General features: G+C 38.5%; 1 protein-coding gene across 26 annotated transcripts in view; it reads left to right on the top strand.

The window, feature by feature from the left end:
- Positions 1 to 20,034, top strand: part of NRXN1 (neurexin 1) — a 725,766-nt gene that overhangs the window by 488,653 nt on the left and 217,079 nt on the right. For all 26 annotated transcript variants that reach the window (XM_040611882.1, XM_040611881.1, XM_040611879.1 and 23 more), the window contains one exon: positions 12,859 to 13,040. In XM_040611882.1, the coding sequence (XP_040467816.1) occupies positions 12,859 to 13,040 (182 nt within the window). The remainder of the gene's footprint in view (positions 1 to 12,858; positions 13,041 to 20,034) is intronic.

Below are 20,034 nucleotides of genomic sequence, written 5' to 3'. Positions count from 1 at the left end.
TTGTTTATGGTACACAGGGTTCCCAAGTTCCCCTTTAAGGTTCACAGTTGCACTAAAGGCAGTTTTGCCTAAACAGGTAGGTAGGCACAGTACCCGTGCAAGTAGTTTACAGTCTCATACCCTCAACCAGTGGGTTGCAGTGTAAATAGATGCTTACTCACAGATCCTGATGTGGTGGGATTATATTGCTAACTGAAGCCATTTAGGAGTACCAAGGTCTTTCCGCTCACTGGGATTGTAAGTATTAATATGTCCATCCTGTATCCAGAGGGCCAACTTGGAGGTACTTGCTGGCAGGCAGGACTGTTGGGTGCTTGGTTTTTGTTCCTCAGCTGTGCAGGCTGGCTCAGGGAAAGACTACTCCAAATCCCCACATTTGATGTACTTCCTTGGACGTGCTCCAGGATGCCTCTGCTACCGATTCCACTCTTGTGTGGAGCAACAGGAGGGATAGTGTCACGTAAGCCAAAAAGGCATGCTATGTTTCTCAGCTGGAACCTAATTCACTTGGAATTAGCAGCCAAAATGTAAATTAATTAACAAAGGAACATTTCCCCATTGTGTTAGGCTCCCCACAGAGCTCTTTGGGGGTTATCTTGGGCTCACGCTACATGGTCTGCACCTTTCCCATGGCTGAGCAGAGCAGCATTAGGAACGTCTCTTGTGCTGCTCTCCACGTGTCCTTCAAGGAAGGAGGCACAGTTCTTTTCTCACTTGGGTGACTTGGAGGTTATTTAAGTTGGGATTACTGCTTGCTTGGACTGACGGGAAATAAGCTGAGGTGGTTGTTCAAAAGCAGGACAGGTTCTCCATACCTTGCTCTGTTCCTACCCGTATCTTGAGGACAAAGGTGTTGATGTACCCTTGCATCAGACAGTGTTATACCAGGAAAAGGTAATAGCTTTGAGAGCAAAGAACTGAACTTCTTCACATCAGTATCTCTTTCTAAACTATTATTTTCAAAAATGAGCATGAAAACAGTTTCTTTTTCAGCATGAATGAGATGTTACTGTTGCAGTTGGCCTGAGGTATTTATGATTTACTCCACAGCATCAAAACAAAGTCTATAAAGAGTTTGTCACAGAGCCTCAGGTAGTTATCCACTTACTGCTGAAGAAGAGATATAACATAGGAAGAGATACACAGAATTTTTATATACAGAGAGACATCTGTATATAAGGGACTGCGTTACTAGAAACATTTGTCTTTTCATACTGTTAGAACGTTGAAAAGCTTTTTATGCTGTAGATTAGTTCTTGAAATTGCTTGCCAATTTAATATCAGCATCATCTAAACAGTAAGTAATTGCTTATGATAATGAGTGCAAACTAATTTACTGGAATATGTTAATATTCACAATGCACTTTAGAACAGCAGGGTATTCCAAAAATACTACTCTCTTGTTTAACTGCGGTGTTTAGGTTGCATTGTTATTACAAATGTTAGCAAAACCATCACAAAGCCAGCCTCTCATTGAATAGCCATCTTTCTGAGACTCCAGCATGTGCGAACAAGGAATACGTGGTGTCCTTTGAGAACTAAACAGGATATGAACAAAATCCTCTAGATTTAAATAGTGAATCTTAATTTCTGATTGATGTTCATTAGATGAACATTTATAAGACAGAGAGCCTTCTTTCCCTTATGACTTGTAAAATTTAATTTATCAAATTTCAAGTCAAATAACATACAATCACCTTTTAAATATTTGGTTGTTTTCAATTTCAACTTTTTAAATATTTGGATGTTTAAGCTTTGTGTGAGATGCAGAAACTTTTCTAAAAACATGCTTTATGTGATTCCATGAAAGAAATACTGTAGTGTGGGAGTCCTCAAAGCTTTCGAGTTAGAATGCCTTCGCTGATTCTGCAAGAGTGGTTTTTAATGTATTTGGGTCATTGTTTTTTTTTCCCTTCTTTTTATGGGAAATGTTCCGTTTGGTTTGGGCGTGTTTTTTTTTTTTAAAGTAGATGAATACTTATTGAAAAATGGATTATTTCTGTGCAGAATGATTTTCCACATGCATCGGTATCGTTTATAGTTTTGAAGGGTTCTTAACATCTTTGTGTATGTTACGGTAAAATGCTCGACTAGAGTAAGGCTTCCCAAACTATTGAAGACTGACCTTCATGTCAGGAAATTAAAAGCAATCACTGTTTCCTCCAGCCAGAGCTTTGGCAATGAGTGTGTACACAAAATCACCACTCTAATTAGGCTGGGTTAGTCTTCAGAGGGCGATTAACCGTTCACCCGTCTGGCACCAGTGGGTGAACCAAGTCATAGCTAATAGTACTGGCATATGAAGTGTAGGAGACGACACTTGAGTTAGTCCCCGTTGGGATGAATGAATAGCTTACAGCCCAAAACTGTTTGGTCAGGTTCTCTCCAAGCACTGTTACAGAATCCAGTGGTTAAACCCTGCTCCCTCATTACTCAGCCATGTAAAGTGGCGAAAAACGTAAGGTGCTTGTTTTTCACTGCAACTTTTTATCCTCTGAAGCTGGCAGTGAATTGTTGCTTACAAACAACAGCAGAAGGACTTTCCAAAGAAGAATGATAGCAATTATTGTAATGACAAGGCATGTAGCGGTTCTGTGCCAGACCACAATTGGATATCTATTATGAATCTATTATGCAGCAGAACAAAAAGAAGTAGGAAGGAAGTGAACCGGCCCAACCTGGCTGGCCCCTGTTAGCTCTTATTATAATGGTCTAATAAACGTTAAAGATTCAAATACAGCTGGATCTGTGTACCCCTAAACAATGCTATTTGTTTCATATGCAGATTTGATAATGTAAGTAAACATTGATGTCCCCAAATCAATCCTTGAGATAATGACTAGGAAATCTTCCCAGACAGAATATCGTTTGTAGCTGCTTGCTGGTTCTTATTTTCAGGCATCCCCTGAGCCACCCACCCAGACGGTTTTACATTGTATTCCTCTTTTACCTGACACTTCTCTGAGGTTTGAGAACATACGACTGGTGAAGACTAGCTTTGGTTTTAAAATACGAGGATTGTAAAAATTATTCTAGAAATGTAAAATATACTAAAAGTATTAGCATAAAACATAAAGTTATTAGCCTGTGTATCAAATGAAATGAAGTATAGTGAATTTCCGGGCTTGATCCTGCTTGGAGTTAGACAGACAATACGGTTGTACAAGCCTGCCGTTGATGTGTAGCCTGCTCATCCATCCTTCCCTTTGCCAGGTCTGCCTCCGAGACGCCTCTAGCAACTGAGCAGCTGCTTCAGCGGTAGATGCATGTGCTTCAGGGAGGCTTAAGCTCTGTGTTTTTCCAAAGATTTAATGTCGTTCATTTAATTTCATTTTTGTTAGAAGAATGGTGCCTATTTTTGTATTTCAAAATGTCAGATCTCTAAGTTTTCCTTCCACTATAGCCCATGTGTGTTACTTGAAAATGTTCAGAAATGCTGCCACAACACTGTTTTGTCTATTATTTACTGAGCAATTAGTAGGAGAGCGTGTATGTCACAGAACTACTTACTCTTAACTACCTTTACAAACAAGCAATATTAAACCACGCTGCACACTATCCATAATGCAACTTGCTACGTTCAGTAGTCTCCATCTCAGCAAAGGTTGGAAGTTGCAGTGTTGCCAGTACCATCTTTCTGCTGCAAGTAATAGTAGCACCTAATCTTAGCCTAGCATCTGACATCCTTGTTGGGCTTGTATCATTTTTCAGTGAATTTAACAGTCTTGCAGTTAGCAGTGCTTTTATTTTCAGCACGTTGCACATTTCTTCTAAGACAAGATTTTATTGCTTTTGAGAGCTCTCTAAGTATTAGGGTTTTTCAGGGTTAAATTATGAGGTGCAAAAGTTAGTAAGGAAGATAATAGATATGTCATTTAAAAATAACTAAGATAATGCAAGTTTGGATAGCTGGAATATTGTATTAGTAAGGAAGCCAGTAAGAAATAAAGACTTTAGCCTAGAAGCATACTAGACATTTGCAGTCAAACTCCTGTCCATTTTACTATAGTTAAATAACTTGAGGCCAGCTATTTCAGATGTTTGTATCTTCGTTGAAAGAAGTTTGAGTTTTAAAGGTTGCCAGAAATGCCACAACACTTCTGAGATTCAGGATACCACTGTAGGTGCTTGAATAAAAACATACCTTTGGGCACTCCACTTTGCACGAAATAATGACTTTTTAAAAAGTAATTACATTATTTCTTTGGAAAGTACGTTGCCTTTTGACAGACTTACACAGAGCAAATTTAATTTTGGATTTTCTTCCACTGTTTTCTGGCCTACATGCACATCTGTGCAGAGCTGCTTTTGTGGGAGATGTTCAGATCCTGGTGCACAAGCAATTTGTCTTCAAGTTACGGGCCTCCCAGTGGAGTCAGCAAGCTGGGAAACTCTAACAACTCAAGTTACTTGGCTTACAGGATTTCTAACTTTTGCCAGGTATCTGTTGAGTGTGTAAGGTCCCTGGACTGGAACCACTGAATGATTTCACATAGGCCACCAACAGATGGTAACAACATTTGGTCTCTATCAACCTGCGTCGTATTTGAGCGAATGTCCTAGTTTCTACATCCTGTTACAAATCCCTTCAACTAACCAGCCCCTTAACTGCCTTCATTTTTGTATGTTGGCACAACTAATAAGCCGTAAGAAGCAAATCAGTGCACGTGCGGTCCATTTATTTTCATGGAACTTACTGTAACAGTGGTTATCTTGAAGTATAGGGCCTTGACATTTCCTAACGTAAGGAGTGTGGGAACCAGAACAGTCCTATTGTCTTCAAGAGGACTTCAGTTTACTAATTTCAGTCTATACATTCTACCTGTCTGGAAATATTTTTCGTCTCATTGCTTTCTCATATGTGTTTCCTGACAACACAATTTCCACTTCTCCAGACACCGTTCAAGAAATTTATCTTTAACTATATGTTGACAAGGTTGTAGGAGGAATAAAACCTTCCCTTATTTATAGACATTTGACTTTTAATTTCCATCTGAGTTTCTGGCAAGCTCTCGGAAGCATACACGTTGTATCCTTGTTACCTTTGATAGAGTTATAATGGATTAAAATGTTTCATGTTGACTGCAGTATGACATTTAAAGCAGGCTTTGATTTCAGAAATATATCATTTTCTAACCATCTACGTTACATAAAGGTGCAAGGCAATAATGGGAATTACATGGCTTACATTTCACACAGAAGTATTCTAAATTCATTTTGAACAGTCATCCATACCAGAAAAGTGATAGGTAGTAGGCAGCCAATAAAATTTTTTAAACTGAGAGATTCTGGAGAAAAACAATAATTTTCTTTTACCGGTCTGTGTCTGATTTGCATTAGAAAGACCATACCCTTTCATAAAATAAGTCATATTTTTTGTATAAATGAACATGATAATGAGATGAAATACTGCAGAACTTTTATTTCTGTGGATGTTGCAAAGCTAGTCAAAACAATTTTACAGAATCAATGCCTGAATACTATCAGGTCTATTGGCATTCAGTAAATCAACTCATGTTTTGTTAATAACTCAGATGAACAGATACTCTAATTTCTACATTCTCTTAGGAGTCCTTACAGCTAGCTCTTGCTTAGCTAAGGTCCTTCTCAAAATTATATTCATTTCAAACACAATTGAAAACTCTTAGTTTGATGTGCCTACACAAACTGCGTAGTACTTTATTCCAGTTAAGTGATCTAATCTAAATCAATGGGGTCGTTCAAGATGTAAGATGCTACTTGATTTGAGTAAAGGTGTTAGGATTTTCCAGCTGGAGTGATTCTGTAAATTCTTTGAAACTTTTATTTTAACCATCTCGGTTATTTATGATTATAGGAATGATGCTAACTTGTAATACTGATGCTAAGCTGCATGAGAGTTATGCTTTATAGGTGTACACATCGGCTGAGCCATCATTGCTCACAAATTCTAGTTGTTTGTCCCTTAGTGACCCTCTTGAAATCAATAGAGCTAGATATCCCCATTGTAGATAAATATGATAAACTTTGGCTGGAAATATGAACGTTTTTATTCCAAAATCAGCAAAAATAATGAATCCTGATTTTTTTTTTTTTTTTTTTTAATGGAATGCTGCCTTGTTTCCCAAATGCTGTGCTCTCTTACTGCAGGAATCCAATAGCTTCCCTCCCTCTTTTCCTCCCAGAGCTCCTGATGACACTTGAGACATGTGGCACCATTGTCTGGCTAGCGTGGCACACAGATACACAACTACCAAGTGCCCTATGGGCTATTACCAGGCAAAAAATATAGCGGTTGAGCTTTACAGATTTCTCTTTTACAAAGTCATTGATTTACATTAAACTGCTAAGAGTAAATTTTGTTTGGAATTTCTGCCTACCCCTCTCTCAACTTTGGCTGAACTTGGGTATTGGATTGAAAAGTTATTGAAGAATGAACAAGGACAGTGGATATGTTGTGCAGCTCCCTAAGATTTGTCCTACACAGAGAAAACTTCTAAAAAGAAATCTCGTAACTTTAATTCCCTGGTTTCAAATGCAAGAGCAATTGGAACTGGAATGGAGTATGTTTTCCCCATTTTATTATGGCATGCAATGTAAAATATAAATGATGAGGTATAAAGCCCAAAGACGAAAACAAAGAGGGTTTGTAGTTGTGTAACACCTTTAACGTGTAAAGGGTCTTAAATAAGTTGGGCCATCTTCCCACAGGGATAAAGTGTTTCTCTGTTGCATTACTGAGCAAGATAAGATGCGATCTGGTTCATGGGGAAGCATTCCACTGAGTTCCTAGCAAATGCAGAGAATTAACTGGAACGAGTCCAAGCGGCTGAAGCCGAAGGTGGGGTTGCACATTTGTCAGCCAGCGTCAGGTTGAGCACTTCTTGTAGTCAAGAGCCTGTTGCTAAAAAATCAAAATATGGGAAGACCCTAGGGATCATTTCTGGTGAGAATGCTATTGTGCCACCCACAAAACGTTTACCGGGTCATGGTACTGTCCAAATACCATTGTCATAGTCTGGAGGAAAGGAGAAGCCAGAAAGGAATGATTTTCTGGTTTTCTTGGTTGGTTGTGCTTGTGTGTGTGTGTGCGTTGAGGGAGATCATGGTACTGAGCTGATTAAGCTAGCTGTAGCAACTCTCGTGGTCTGAGGAAAACACGTTGCTTCCATGTTACTGCCTTGAAACTGCAATAAATGTCACTGCAAAGGCCAGGATGCTCAGCTTGACTCAGGACTGTGTTCTGTTATCACTTAGACCTTTTCCTGGAGCCAGCTCTTGGGGATAGCTGAATATAATAAACCATGCACTGCACAATTTTATAGATCTCCGTGAAAACTTGGATCTAGTGCAATGAAAAGCCTCGTAGGCTCTGATAAAGCAAATTAGGGTCCCTGCAGTGGTTTGGGAAGAGAAGTTCTATAATACAGTGTAAAGTTCTGTTTGAATTAATAGTAGCTATGCAGCGTGGTTTCTGTTTATCCAGGAATATAGAAGGCCGTGTATTTTCCCTACCTGCTTAATACTGGCATTGACTGGTTGATAGATAATCTGGAAGAGGCAGCAAACAGCAGCAACAAGGTGAAGGCTTTTCTGTTTCAGCATCTTTTACATACTGGGGATACTGCCTTGTTGGGTCATTTTAACAAATTTCTTCAGCTGGTGATTGAGCTGGTTGAGGTCGTATTCATCTAGTTATGGTCTGGGTGAAACTAGTCTCCTGACCATAACTTCTAAGACATGTCTCGTGCTATGAAATAGACCCCAGTTCTGGATTACAGTCTGCACAGTGTAACCTATGCGGAGAGTACAGTCATCTTACAGCTGACAAATACACCAGCTAGCAGCAGTCATAGTTTGAGCATGCACATTGGTTTAATGACCTAAACAGAAATTGTTTTGAATGGCACTCAATTTCCAGGAAAGCTGTGACCCTTTAAGGTTTGCCAAACTGTCTGTGGTCAAAAGAACATCATAAATACACTCCTAGACTCTGTTATCCATGAGTCTAAGAGGAACCTGGCCAAAAAATGAGACGTTGCTCCACTCTTGGCCCCGTGGCTCAAACTTTTTGGAGAGTTACAGGCAATGATCCATTTGAAAACTGAAAATCTCCTTCCCCACCCAATAAACCTCTCCTGCTGTTTAATAGATGGTATTTAGAGAAGCCTGACGTTGTTGTTGCAGCAAAGCAGTTACGATCCGTATTCAGGCTCCTGCCCAGATTAGTGGGAAAGAGTGTACCAGGACGCCTTCAGGAAGGGTCTGTTGAATCTGATCTTTAGTCTGAAGTACTTCTTCCAGCAGCTTTTCCCATCTCCTTCCCATGGTTAAGCCCAATGGTCATTCCCTCCTCAACCCTGTGGCATTTGTTCTCTATTCTGTGTAAATAATTTATAACACGTCACAGTCTAAGAAGTAGCAGCAGAAGAGCTGGTTTTTAATCCACCCATTATTTTGAAACAACTTCCCCCTCCCCATGGCATATCACGTTGGAGGCTTGAAGCGTTCCTTTCTTTACTTACCTTAGAAAATTCACACAAATCTATGTACCGAAATTTTGTGTACTTTTCTGGAACTTCAGCTTGGGTAGGATGAAAATAAATAGATGGAAATGTAAAAAAGAAGTATTAATGGATATTTGTATGCTCCCCTGAACACACAGCAAGTGTGATTAATGCCTCCATGTAGATGTTTGGGCAAACATGCGTGTATGTATATATTCATATTGTAAATTCTTCGCTCTTGGTAATTAATAGTAACCTGCACAAATAGTCTCACTGGATTCAGCAGGTTTATCAATGCAAGTAATTACTTACCAGTGGGAATAAGAGGGTTCACATTCTAGCCCAGAATCAAGTCAAGTACTGATAACATACAGAAGGAAGAAAATTACATTATTGGGTAATTTCTCATTATAAACAATAATGCTTACCCTTCATTTTTTAAATAATAGTTAAAAAGTGCTTTACTACTAATAAAAGGGCAGCTAGGAGTTTTCAGTATCAGAGTTTACAGGCTTCAGTCTTTAGTCTGTCAGTTACAGTGTGATGGAATCGTAGTTCATTGGGGCACAGAGCTCAATCAAGCCATTGCTTTCACTTAACCAGCATCTGAAACCTGATGTGAATGTTGAAAATAAACATTAAGTTACTAATGTTATATGGGAAGAATGGAATTATGTACCCTTCAGTGCGATATACCTTAAACACATTATTGGGATGGACATGCAAAAGGCAGAAAGTTGTTGATTTGAGCAAACTATTAAACTGTGTCAGATGTGACTTCAGAGCAATAAATATTGAAAAGCTTTGCAGTCATACAGAGTAATAGATACAGTAAATGGGTACTAAACAAAATATTTATCTGCCTAATACTGTATAGGTAAGCAGATGTCCTTGAGTTGCTGCCAGGCTGTGCTGAAATGAATGCACTATTTCATAAAGATGAATTTTGCAAACAAGTAGAACTTGAGAGACTCAGGCCATTAAAAAACATTACGGTATCTTGACCAGTGGCAGTTTGTTACAATAGGAACCATGCTTTCATGGTTAAGAATTTCAAAGAGCTGTATGGACATTTTTTCGTAAACATTGTGTAGACGCATGGACGCATAAAGAATTGTGCAGTAAATTCTGTGGCTGAGAGAGATAACTGGCATGTTACAAAGTTCCCTACTTAAAAGTACTGTGTTGACGGCATTGCTATTCTTGACATTCTAATTCTGCTGCTTTCAATTCTCTTGAGATGAGAAACCCCAAGCAACACAGTGCCATAAGCTAAGAGAGAGGAGGAGGATGGCTGGGGCCTAGCGACAATGTTCTGAAAGAGCAGCAGAGACATTATAAGGTTTGTCAGGGAGCATAAAAGCCTTTGTGGAGCAAGTGAATTAGGCTTCCTCTATTATTTCTTCTTAACATATTGAAAATTGATAGTAAGCAGGGTGGTTTTGAACAACTGCTCAGTTTCTAGCCTTTAATAGTTAATGGGAGGTGAGAATATAAGCTGAGATCAATCCCAGAGTAATAAATTTTACATACTTATATTTGTCTTTCTTGAAATATAAACACTAGAGGATCTATTCTCAAATGGCTTCCGACCCATTTTTTTTTTCATAATTAATACAGGAAATTCAAAGAACGTGACTCCCTGTACAGCTTAGACACAGGCAGATCTGTATTCATCAGCATGGATTAATTAGCCTGTTACCAGATACGCAGTTAGTTTGAAGAGCTACAAAATGGACAGTTACAAAGAAGAGAAGGCTTTGCTATACAAAACTATAAGCCATATGTTATCATGGATAAAAGATAAGTTTAATTTTGATGTTGATTGCATATAGTTTAAGATTTACAGCTAGATTTATCCAGCCATACTGACATTGGCCTTGGCATCAATGTGGCAGCAGTTGGGAATTAATTGCTCTTCATCGGTTATTTGAAGAGCAGTATTTAGCAAAAAAACAGTGACAAAGATTCATTCTGAATAAGAACAACAGAGTTTCTTATTCAGATCTGGAGTCTTACGTCTGGGTCACTGTATTCAGTATGATTCTGCCATGGCTTGGTAGGCATTTTTTTTGTCTTCTGTATTGGGTAAACACATCTGTTGCAACCAAGACAAGGAAAATGATGCACTCCCACTTAAATCTTTGGTGCTATTCTGGTAGTTTTGTCTGTGACATTGAGGCATAAGGAATTGGTTTTTCTTAGCCTTCTCATTTTTTGTTACTTATAAGAGCCTCATTCATGACCTGACACAGTATTTTATGAAGTCAACAAATGGCTTTTACGGTTTTTAATGAGCTTTGGATCAAGCCCTTGGGTTTTCATCAACACAGAATAAATCCTTTCACTGTCACCAATGTGACAGATACTGTATGAAGACCCAAACTCTGTCACTCCTCAATCTGCTCAAGATTGGAAGTCAACACTAGCAGCAAAGAGGAGAACTTGGGGACCACCAAGAGTGATATTACATGTCCCATGTATCATTTTTTTTAGGATGTGCTAGAACTGGGGGTTCAACCGTCGTTAATGAATAGCATGCAGCAGATCAATGTGCATTTCAGAGCACTGCATGTGAGGAAAGCAAGCGTGGGAGAGAAGGAGATCAGGCTTTTGTCACACACATTCCTAAACCAGACACCATTTGCCCATGTCCATTACCAAGCTTTTTAAGGCACAGTCCCTACCTTCGCTACTCGTGCACAACTCTTTGCAATGACAATAGACCCTGATTTCACTTGGAGCGTGAAACCTTAGATATCAGGTCTGTTATTGCGTTTGTCTTTGCTAGAGAGAGCCAACAAGTTTTCCTAGAACACATGCAGGCTTGTATTTTGCCGTCAAGAGAAAAGCCAAGAGATCTATTTGAAGCACAGTGCAGTCCTTCAAGGTTTTGATATAAAATGAGCTTTACAGTTTTTTAAGTACTATGCACAGTGCATAAAATATTACAAATCAATGCTACTGGAAAAAACTTATGAGTAGGATGTAATTCCATAAAGGAAAAGTGATGTTAGCCATAAATATAGGATATCCCTTCGAAAAAGGTTTTTTGCTTTGAGACTGATACAAAGAAGCCTTGCTCAGCAGTAAGGTAAGATTTTGAACATCTGGAAGTTGAAGGAGTGGTGTAACTCTACAACCCTTCCCAGTTTTGGCTTTAAAAGTCTAAATGTTCAAGGGATTTTGGATCCATTTCTATGCTCACAGCATTTTTGGTCAATCTTGAAAGAAAGTAAAAAATGACAATGACGTTGTTATGCGCTATCTTCTTACATGGACATGGGAAGTATGTAGTGAGAGTATTGGGTGGAATAAACTGAATTATATTTAATAAAATTGAGAGTAGCCACACAGCGGGCCAGCTTAGAACAGCTAGTAAAACTAGACATCTGCATTTACAGTGTGCTGACATACCTCCCTACGCTTTGACCTACCTTCCTCTGAAAGAAGTAGACAGCTTGGAGTGGCTTTACAAGAAAGCTCAAGCACATGCAGGGTTGGCCTGCTATAGGCTGTTGTTAGGATACAAGTTTTACGTGGAAAATACCTGGATATGCCATTATTTTAGTTCAGAGGAAATATGCTGTGATGAAGTTAAGCACCTGAGCGCTAAGTGGGTTTAGCTTAACAGCACTTGTTTAAAACAGCATCGATTTTTGTAGGTGCGTGCTGAGTGTAAGGTGCAAAGATTTCCGCTCTTACAAGTTATACATTGAGCATTATGCAAATAAGCCATTGCTTACTATAGATGGTAGGCTGATATCTTTTTGTCCTGACATGACAAGCAGAAGTGTGTTTCCATTTGTTATCCCCATCTGTCACAAGCTGATAAACCTCAGATCCGTAGGAGCCTTATCTGAATGTATTTGTTAACGTCTTGCTTGGTTGGGCATGATGACGTGTCATGTAGTGTGTACCATTTTTGTTGTGTAAGTAGGGAGCTGCATTTCTTTGTCAGCTGGGAGATAACTGGGATTACTTGATTTCTTCTCCACGTAGGCCCAGTTTGGGGAAGCGTTTGGTTCAACTCATCCCTGTTCCGCTCAGCACAGGAACATGTTCTTCAAGCATAAGATTTAGAACTCTCTTGCGTAGATATGCCTGTCTGAATCAGAGCTATGGTATTTTAAATTGCTGCATATGCAATTATGCTATATTCTGTGTTGATTGCACTATATAAAAAGCACTAATATTTCGTTTCTTGCAAAATTTTCAGCGATTAAGACCCCTTCGTTTTGAAATATAGTCTCATTTTTTTCTATGAACCTATTTGCTGTATGAGAACATCTTGATTTTTGTTGAGCATATGATCTCCATGTGGGCTTGCATTGGTGCAAGTGAGCTAATTATATTTATTTCTGTTTTACAGCGGGAACAACATATATCTTTAGCAAAGGTGGTGGACAAATCACTTACACGTGGCCTCCTAATGATCGGCCAAGCACTCGTGCAGACAGACTGGCAATAGGTTTTAGTACTGTTCAAAAAGAAGCTGTGTTGGTACGAGTGGACAGTTCTACGGGGCTCGGAGATTATTTAGAGCTGCATATCGTAAGTATTATTAACAAATGCATGATATTTCTTCTGGTCTTGATTGTTCTTGTGTTAGTGGGTTTTAAATTTATTTAATTTTTACGTAAATACAGCAGTTTGTTAAGGGAATTTTTTGGGTCAATAGTGAGCTCAATGATAATGGTTTATAGCATACAGTACCGTACAGGGTCTCAGACATGCTCAAAAAGCCTTTTACTTTATACCATGCTACTTTATATGGTTTTTCAATTAAAAATTGTACTAGTATAGCTGTACAGATACAGCGGTTTGCTGCAGTCTAATTACATAAAACAGGATTTAGCAGTGTCAGAGGAAGGTACATTAATCCTGAGGATTTAATCTGGAATCTGGTCGGGGAATTACACTGTATCGCAATTGACTGTGCCTATTGTTAAAACCAGAATTTATCCTCTGATTTCACCATTCCTTTGTGATGGTGAGTCTTAAGCAGAAAGACAGACTGTCAAGCTAGGAAGTCTAAAAAAGTAATTTCGGCTGCCTTAGGGCAAAAAACTAGCAATCAAAATTGAAAGCATCTGGATTTTTATGGCAACATAAATAAATGATCAGTTGAGATAAACATAACTAGGGCAGTATAAAATTTTGATGTTTCGATTAGTCTCAACTTTGTTAATGTATTAGTTTGATTTTGATATAAGAATCTCTCTACTTTCAGGAACAGAAGAGTTCCTTTTGAATGAAATTACTTATTGATCTATAACCAATTACACTTTTGCCCTCAGAAAATATTCAGCAGTGATCATTTTCAAAATTAGAGGGAATTACGGTATTCAATCTTCCCAGGCTCCTTCTTTCTGTAAACTCTTGCACTGTGAATCAAGGTGATTTTTTTCTTATTTACTGGTTTGAGTAAATAAACAAAGAAAGAAGGTCTAAAATAAAATCCAGAGGTTGTCTGTACCCTTCTGTTACATCAAAATGCACAGAGCACACGGCTGGCTGGTATTGTACAATGGTAATTTAAAAATGTGAACAAAGCGACTTCTCCCAGGTGCCAGAAAAACTGAGAGCCTACATTTTTCAAGGCAAGTATTGTGTTGCTGAAGAGAATTTAAACATTTACGTTCTAAAGCCACATCTAACATCAGGTACCTAGTCAGTATTTGCCTGTTTCTTTGCAATCAGAGACCAGATCCACCCACTGTGGTCAACGGCATTACTTTCTTCTTACAGTGTTTTCTGTTTCTTTAGCATATTAAGGGATGTTTTCCTTATAGTTTTACTCTACCTGAAGTCTATCAAACCCATAATATTAATGCAATCGGCTGTTTAGCTTTAATTTTTCCATTTTAAACAAGTGTTGGGTTTATTAATTATGAGTGGGAGATTTGGAGAACAAAAATTATTGCCTGCTCGTGTTGTGTTGTGTTTTGTTTTGTTTTGTTTTTTTTTCCTGAGTAACTTTCTTGTACCCATGCTGTAGCAACAGATGGTAAAAATAAAAGAATCATTGAGAGTTTTCTATGGTCAAAACCAACTTAATAGGAATGGGGAATATCGAAACTACACTTTACTGGTCTTTTGAAATTTCTGTGAAGCAGCAAAAGGCCTTTTATCGTCACGCTCTGTGAGGTGATGCTGGCCTCCTCTTACCGTCTTTGTAAGAGACTTTGGGAACCTCCCTGAAGCCTGCTTGGCTTCAGAGCAAAATCCATGATAACTGCAGAAATTTCACTGGATCTAGGTCTGTCCTTCTGAGAGCTGCTTCAACGTAGTCACTCTGGAGCGGAGACGCTAAGGGATTGACCTCAAATCTTGACATCTGGTATGAATTTTTTTAAGGGTCATCAGTGTTAGATAAAGCTTGGAAAACTGCTGGGATATAATTTCCTGGAATCTCTTTCAAATCAAGGTAGTATTCGAAACAAAGTTGAAAGGCAGTATTATCAAAAGCACTCGTGGTACCAAAGAATGTGCATCTTATTAAATCAGTGGAACTGTAGGCACTTTTGAGAATTTTAACTGAGGTCTATTTTAGCTCAGAAGATGTCGTGAAGCAATCGAAAAGGAGAGGCCTATGTATATGTTGTATTTGAAAAATATTGTATTGGATTGAAGTTTTTCAATATTGGCAGCTGCTGCATTAAACTGGTTGTAATAAAAGTAGTAGTAGGGTTTTGTCATTCAAAACTTCCTTCTCCACCAATGTTGAGATACCACTAAGAATGTCTTATCTACCAAATAACTAGAAACATGCAAGAGCTGTGAATGGTCAAGGAGGAGAAACTGGAAGGAGAGAAGGTTCTAATTCTGCATGTTCTTTTGTACACACCTGCTCAGCTGTTTGTATAATGAATATGCACGAGCAATGAATGCCTGCGCACACTGGGATGTGCCATGCATGTTGTGTTACAACAACTGTACTGTAACAAGGACACAGTTGTGATTTAATTGTGCTGGGGTTCAGTTTTACAGCGTGATAGAAACTGGTTCGTTTGTTACTGAGCTTTCTTATCACCCAGGAGGTCATTAATCACGCAGACCCTCCCCAGTGACCAAAGTCAGGGCAGATGTGTAAGGATTGATTTTAAGTGTATTGTCAGCAGAAGGGTGGCAAAGAAAGTTTGGAACTATTGCATTCAGTTAAAAAATTTCAGGTCATAGTCCTCATCAGCATGTTGGGGAGATTGCTGGTTTGGGATGTTTCAGAACTGAGCTATGAGGTAGCTTGCTCTTAACCTTCCTCATTCTAGAAATGGAAGAGGAAATTATGAGTTTGATTATGGTACTTCAGTGTGTGCTTGCCCTCTTTATTATTCTGTTTACTTAAAGACGATGTAAACCTAATAATGAAATCAAGCTCATAACAAATTCTGATTTTGAAAATTGCTACTTGATCAGCTGAATCACAGCTTTAGTGTTAGATTAGGAACACATTTATTTAAAGTAATCATTTAACCTCCCCAAATAACCATTGTTAATACGAGAAACATTTGAAAAAATGTGTAAGCTACCTTGTTACCAGATACTTAACAGTTCCAGTGCAAATATTTTAAATTCCGAGATACGTTGTTATACAGTCCAGCTGTACTGTAGAAGCCTAGCTATCAAGGGCTGGGTGTGTGTATGATACATGTGCACCCCTGTGCTGCAAGAAAGAGATTTAGTCATCCAGAGGTGCAGCAATTAGTTTTCACAGCAATCACTTGACTTCTGTAATGGAAGTGGTCTCCTGTGCAGAATCTGCCGGGATACCCATTTCCAGAGGAAACAGCTATCATGCCTAAAAGTCTACTGCTGCTTCCTTCTCCTGTTGACAGATAAAAGAAGGACAGATAGCTCTCAGAATTATTATAATCCACCTTTTTTTCCCCTCTTTTCTTGGAATCGTCTGCATCCAGCTCCACACCAAATGGGAAAAGGTGGCAGCTTATTCAAGCAGTGTTCGGGTACCCGCCGTGTGCACCTCAGTGCTTGGCTTTCCCATTGCCCTTTAAAGCCCTTAAGTGATTGTGTCAGTGATCCCTGGTCCTGTCTCTGCTCTTCTCTTCTCCCAGGTCATTAGACTTCAGAAAAGTGTGTGTGTGTGTATACATACATACATAAATACATATATGTGCCACCATTTCCCATAGGAACAGTGCTGTTGCTGTCTCAAGTTTCCAGGTTTTCCATGGTGAGGAACAAAGTGAAGTTAGCCAAAAATAATGCCTCGAAGGGCTAAGAAATCCTGATAATTTTCTCTTTCTGGCAATGCTGGTAGCATAGGAAACTGGCATTCTTCTGTGTGGCGTAAATAGTACATGCTCTGCTAATGAAGACAAGAAGGACAGATTTCCATCAATAGGAAAATGGATTTCTATTCCTTTTTTATGTGTAAATTATGCTGTGTTTTCATTTTTCATTGTTAAAATGAAAGACTTTAACATTTTGTATAGCTGAAGGAAAGAGTCAGCAGTTTCTGTATCTTCCTTCTCTGCGTCATTTGTGTCCAAATCAAAGGATCTGGGGAGCACAGAACCGACGTGATGGTTTTATGGTTAAGGCAGATACTGAGAGCAAGAGGTTCGTGTGGAGCGTAAGGCCAGCAGAAGGTGTCGGGTCTGACGGCTTTGGCCTTCCAGCAGAGCCCCCCAGTCCACCGGCCACCAGCTGCTCAAGCTGAACTGGCCTCCCGTTACCTCGACAGGGCAGGGAAGTACTCGTTAAGCTCATCAACAGATATGGGTCTGGTGAAGCAGGTGAAGTGGGGAAGGTTGTTCTGATAACAAACATCTGAAGATTTAAAATAAGGAATAAGACAGATGTGGCAGCGTTTTGAATGTTGTCCTAACCCTTTTCTGGGAGAAGCAGGGGAAAACCACCCTGTAGTAAAACCACCCTGTGGTTCCGGCAAAAGGAGGTTGACAGTCCTCCCTAGCGTATAGTAAACATACAAAAATAAAAAGAAATCAAACTCAGGGTAGATTGTGGCATATATTTTCTATTTTATTCTCTTTAATAAGGAAGAAACGTTATAGGGCAAATGTAAACCAATAAGGTGAATACTGCGATGGGAAAGCATGGAAAACTATTTTGAAAGATGTGGTAACATGTTACCTGAAAAAGTGTGGTATGTTTAAGGGAAAATCGTATCAATATATGCAATTTATAAATGTATAAATTATAAATTTATGCAAATATAACACAATTAACCTGAAAGCTCTGAAGGTACAGCTTTACTGGCATGATAGATTAATCAGTATTGTACTTAGATTTTCAAAATGTGTTTGTAAAACCTTCAGGGTTAGGATTAATGACTGAGTTGAACAGTCATAGGAGAGGAAATATTACAGAAAATTGGGGTTTGGATTGTGAATAAATTCAGTTTGTGCTCTGTCCAAACTATTTATATACTACACCTATTAAAATATATATGGTGAGAAAGGCATCTTTTCATTTGAAACTTTCTCCATGAGGAAGATGTGGATAAAAAAAAGTGAAAGCTTTTGTGTGGTTTTTCAGTTTTGGTTCAAAAATCCTCTTGGTTTCCAAGGGAGTTAATGCTTCCCCATGTTCTGAGCTGTTTAATCATTTTTTGTTTATGTTTTACTTCATTTTTCGTAAACCAGGGAAATAATTTAATAACTCCAAATGAAATGTTGACTTTTGTGTGGGGGGGAAAAAAAAAAGGAAAAAAAAAAGATATCATGGGGTTTTGATTTGCAGATTGAAGTTAATAGAAAATTCTGCAAGAGTCCTCTGACCTTTTTTCCTACTAATTTTTTGGAACTTTTGGCAAACTTAGAAGGGCTGTTAGTTCCTGCTCCCCTCCCTCCACCTCTTAGTTATACATACGCAGTATTCTTCTGCACCAGGCTTTTAATAGCTGACTCTGTTAGATTCTATTGTACATATACATAATATATGGATGATTTTAATTCATGCAAGTATAATGACTTTCCCTCAAGTGAACAAAAATAGTAAAACTCGAGTGAGGATCAGATTTCTGGGTTTGATTGTACCAGAGAAAAAAACTGCAGTCTTAAGATAAATGAATTTGTTATTCTCTTTTGGATACTTCACATGTCTTGGGCATAATGCCTAATGGAAAGTCAATTGAAAGATTCTTATTGACTTAGCTGTATTTGGATCAATGCCTAGAGAGCTGGATGTACTTTCAGTGAGATTGATGGTAAAAATACCTTTGATTTTAGTGGTTTGTATTTGGAGCTAATTAATTTTCCCAGGAAGAGTTTAATAATCTTTCAAAGTAAATTCCCAGAATAATATTTCTTCAAATAATCATCTTTCAAATATGGAATTCCTTATAATTATTCCTGAAATAGCATTCCTTTTAATAACTGTCTTTCAAATATGGAATTCCTTATTTTTATGTGTATCTGTGCAATGCAAAGGTTTGGTAAGGCCAGCGGTGGGTTATATATGCATGAAACAGTAATGAATTTAAAATCAAATTATTCACTTCCAGGAAGGGCTAAAAAAAAACTCCCCAGAAAATGTTTCAGAAATCTAGAACTGCTGAGCATGCACATCGGGGATAAAGTCAATGGGAGCTGAATGTAATCAGCACCTCTGAAAATCAGGCCATCACATGTCAGCCACATGGGCGTCAGGGATCCCTCTGGAGCTCTGGAAAGCCTTGGGATCACTCTGTTTATCAGGGCTGTGATATTTAATATTGTGCTACCTTGAGGCACAAGAAAATTTCTGAAGGATGATCTTATCCAGAATTCTGTTAATATTTGGTATTTCCTTGTAATGCTTATATACACAGTCTTTATTTGTGATTTTTTTCCCCCTCATTAATATATGTGTATGGAAAATGCTATAGGAAGTTTAAGTGTTGTGGGAAGGGATTATACGTCTCTTTGGGGAACAGAAAACTCAGCAACCAGACTATGTGTTAAGCTTTAAACCGAAGAAAAATTACTATGAACGAAGGATTTCCAGACTTGCCTATGGGTTTGAATAATGAGATCAGTGCAATCAAAAAAGAATCATTTATGGGACTACACAGACAGGTGAGAATGCATTTCAATGTACACCAACATTAAGTTAATTAGAATGGGAGCAATGATTTAATCTAGGGAATTTGTGCTAAATGCAGCAATCATTTACCTCACTGATCAGGTTAAAGATCTAAGTTTGCAGGAGAGAAAATAAATAAATCACTGAAATGGTCAATCCATGCCTTGAAAACATGCTATTAAGTTATTCTTTTGTATTAGCAGTGCCATAGATTAAAAAAAAAAAAAAAAAAAGAAAAAACACAACAAACCACCTCCGAGAGGCAATTTTATGATATAAGCTGTTTATGAATGCCTCATCTTGAATAATTCTGCACAGTCTGTTATCACATGCTGAGCAACATGTGTCTGTTCCTGCCACGAAGAGGACGAATTGCTGAGAGAAGGTTGTGGAAATGGGCTAATGATACCTTGCTGTATGGAAAATATGAATGGAATTTGGACAAGTGATAAAATTGAACAGTCTGGCTATGACTGCCGTCACAGAGCACTGCAAGGAG

The sequence above is a fragment of the Falco naumanni genome, chromosome 12, assembly GCF_017639655.2.
Source record: "Falco naumanni isolate bFalNau1 chromosome 12, bFalNau1.pat, whole genome shotgun sequence".
NCBI lineage: Eukaryota > Metazoa > Chordata > Aves > Falconiformes > Falconidae > Falco > Falco naumanni.
This window is presented reverse-complemented; position numbering and strand designations above follow the sequence as displayed.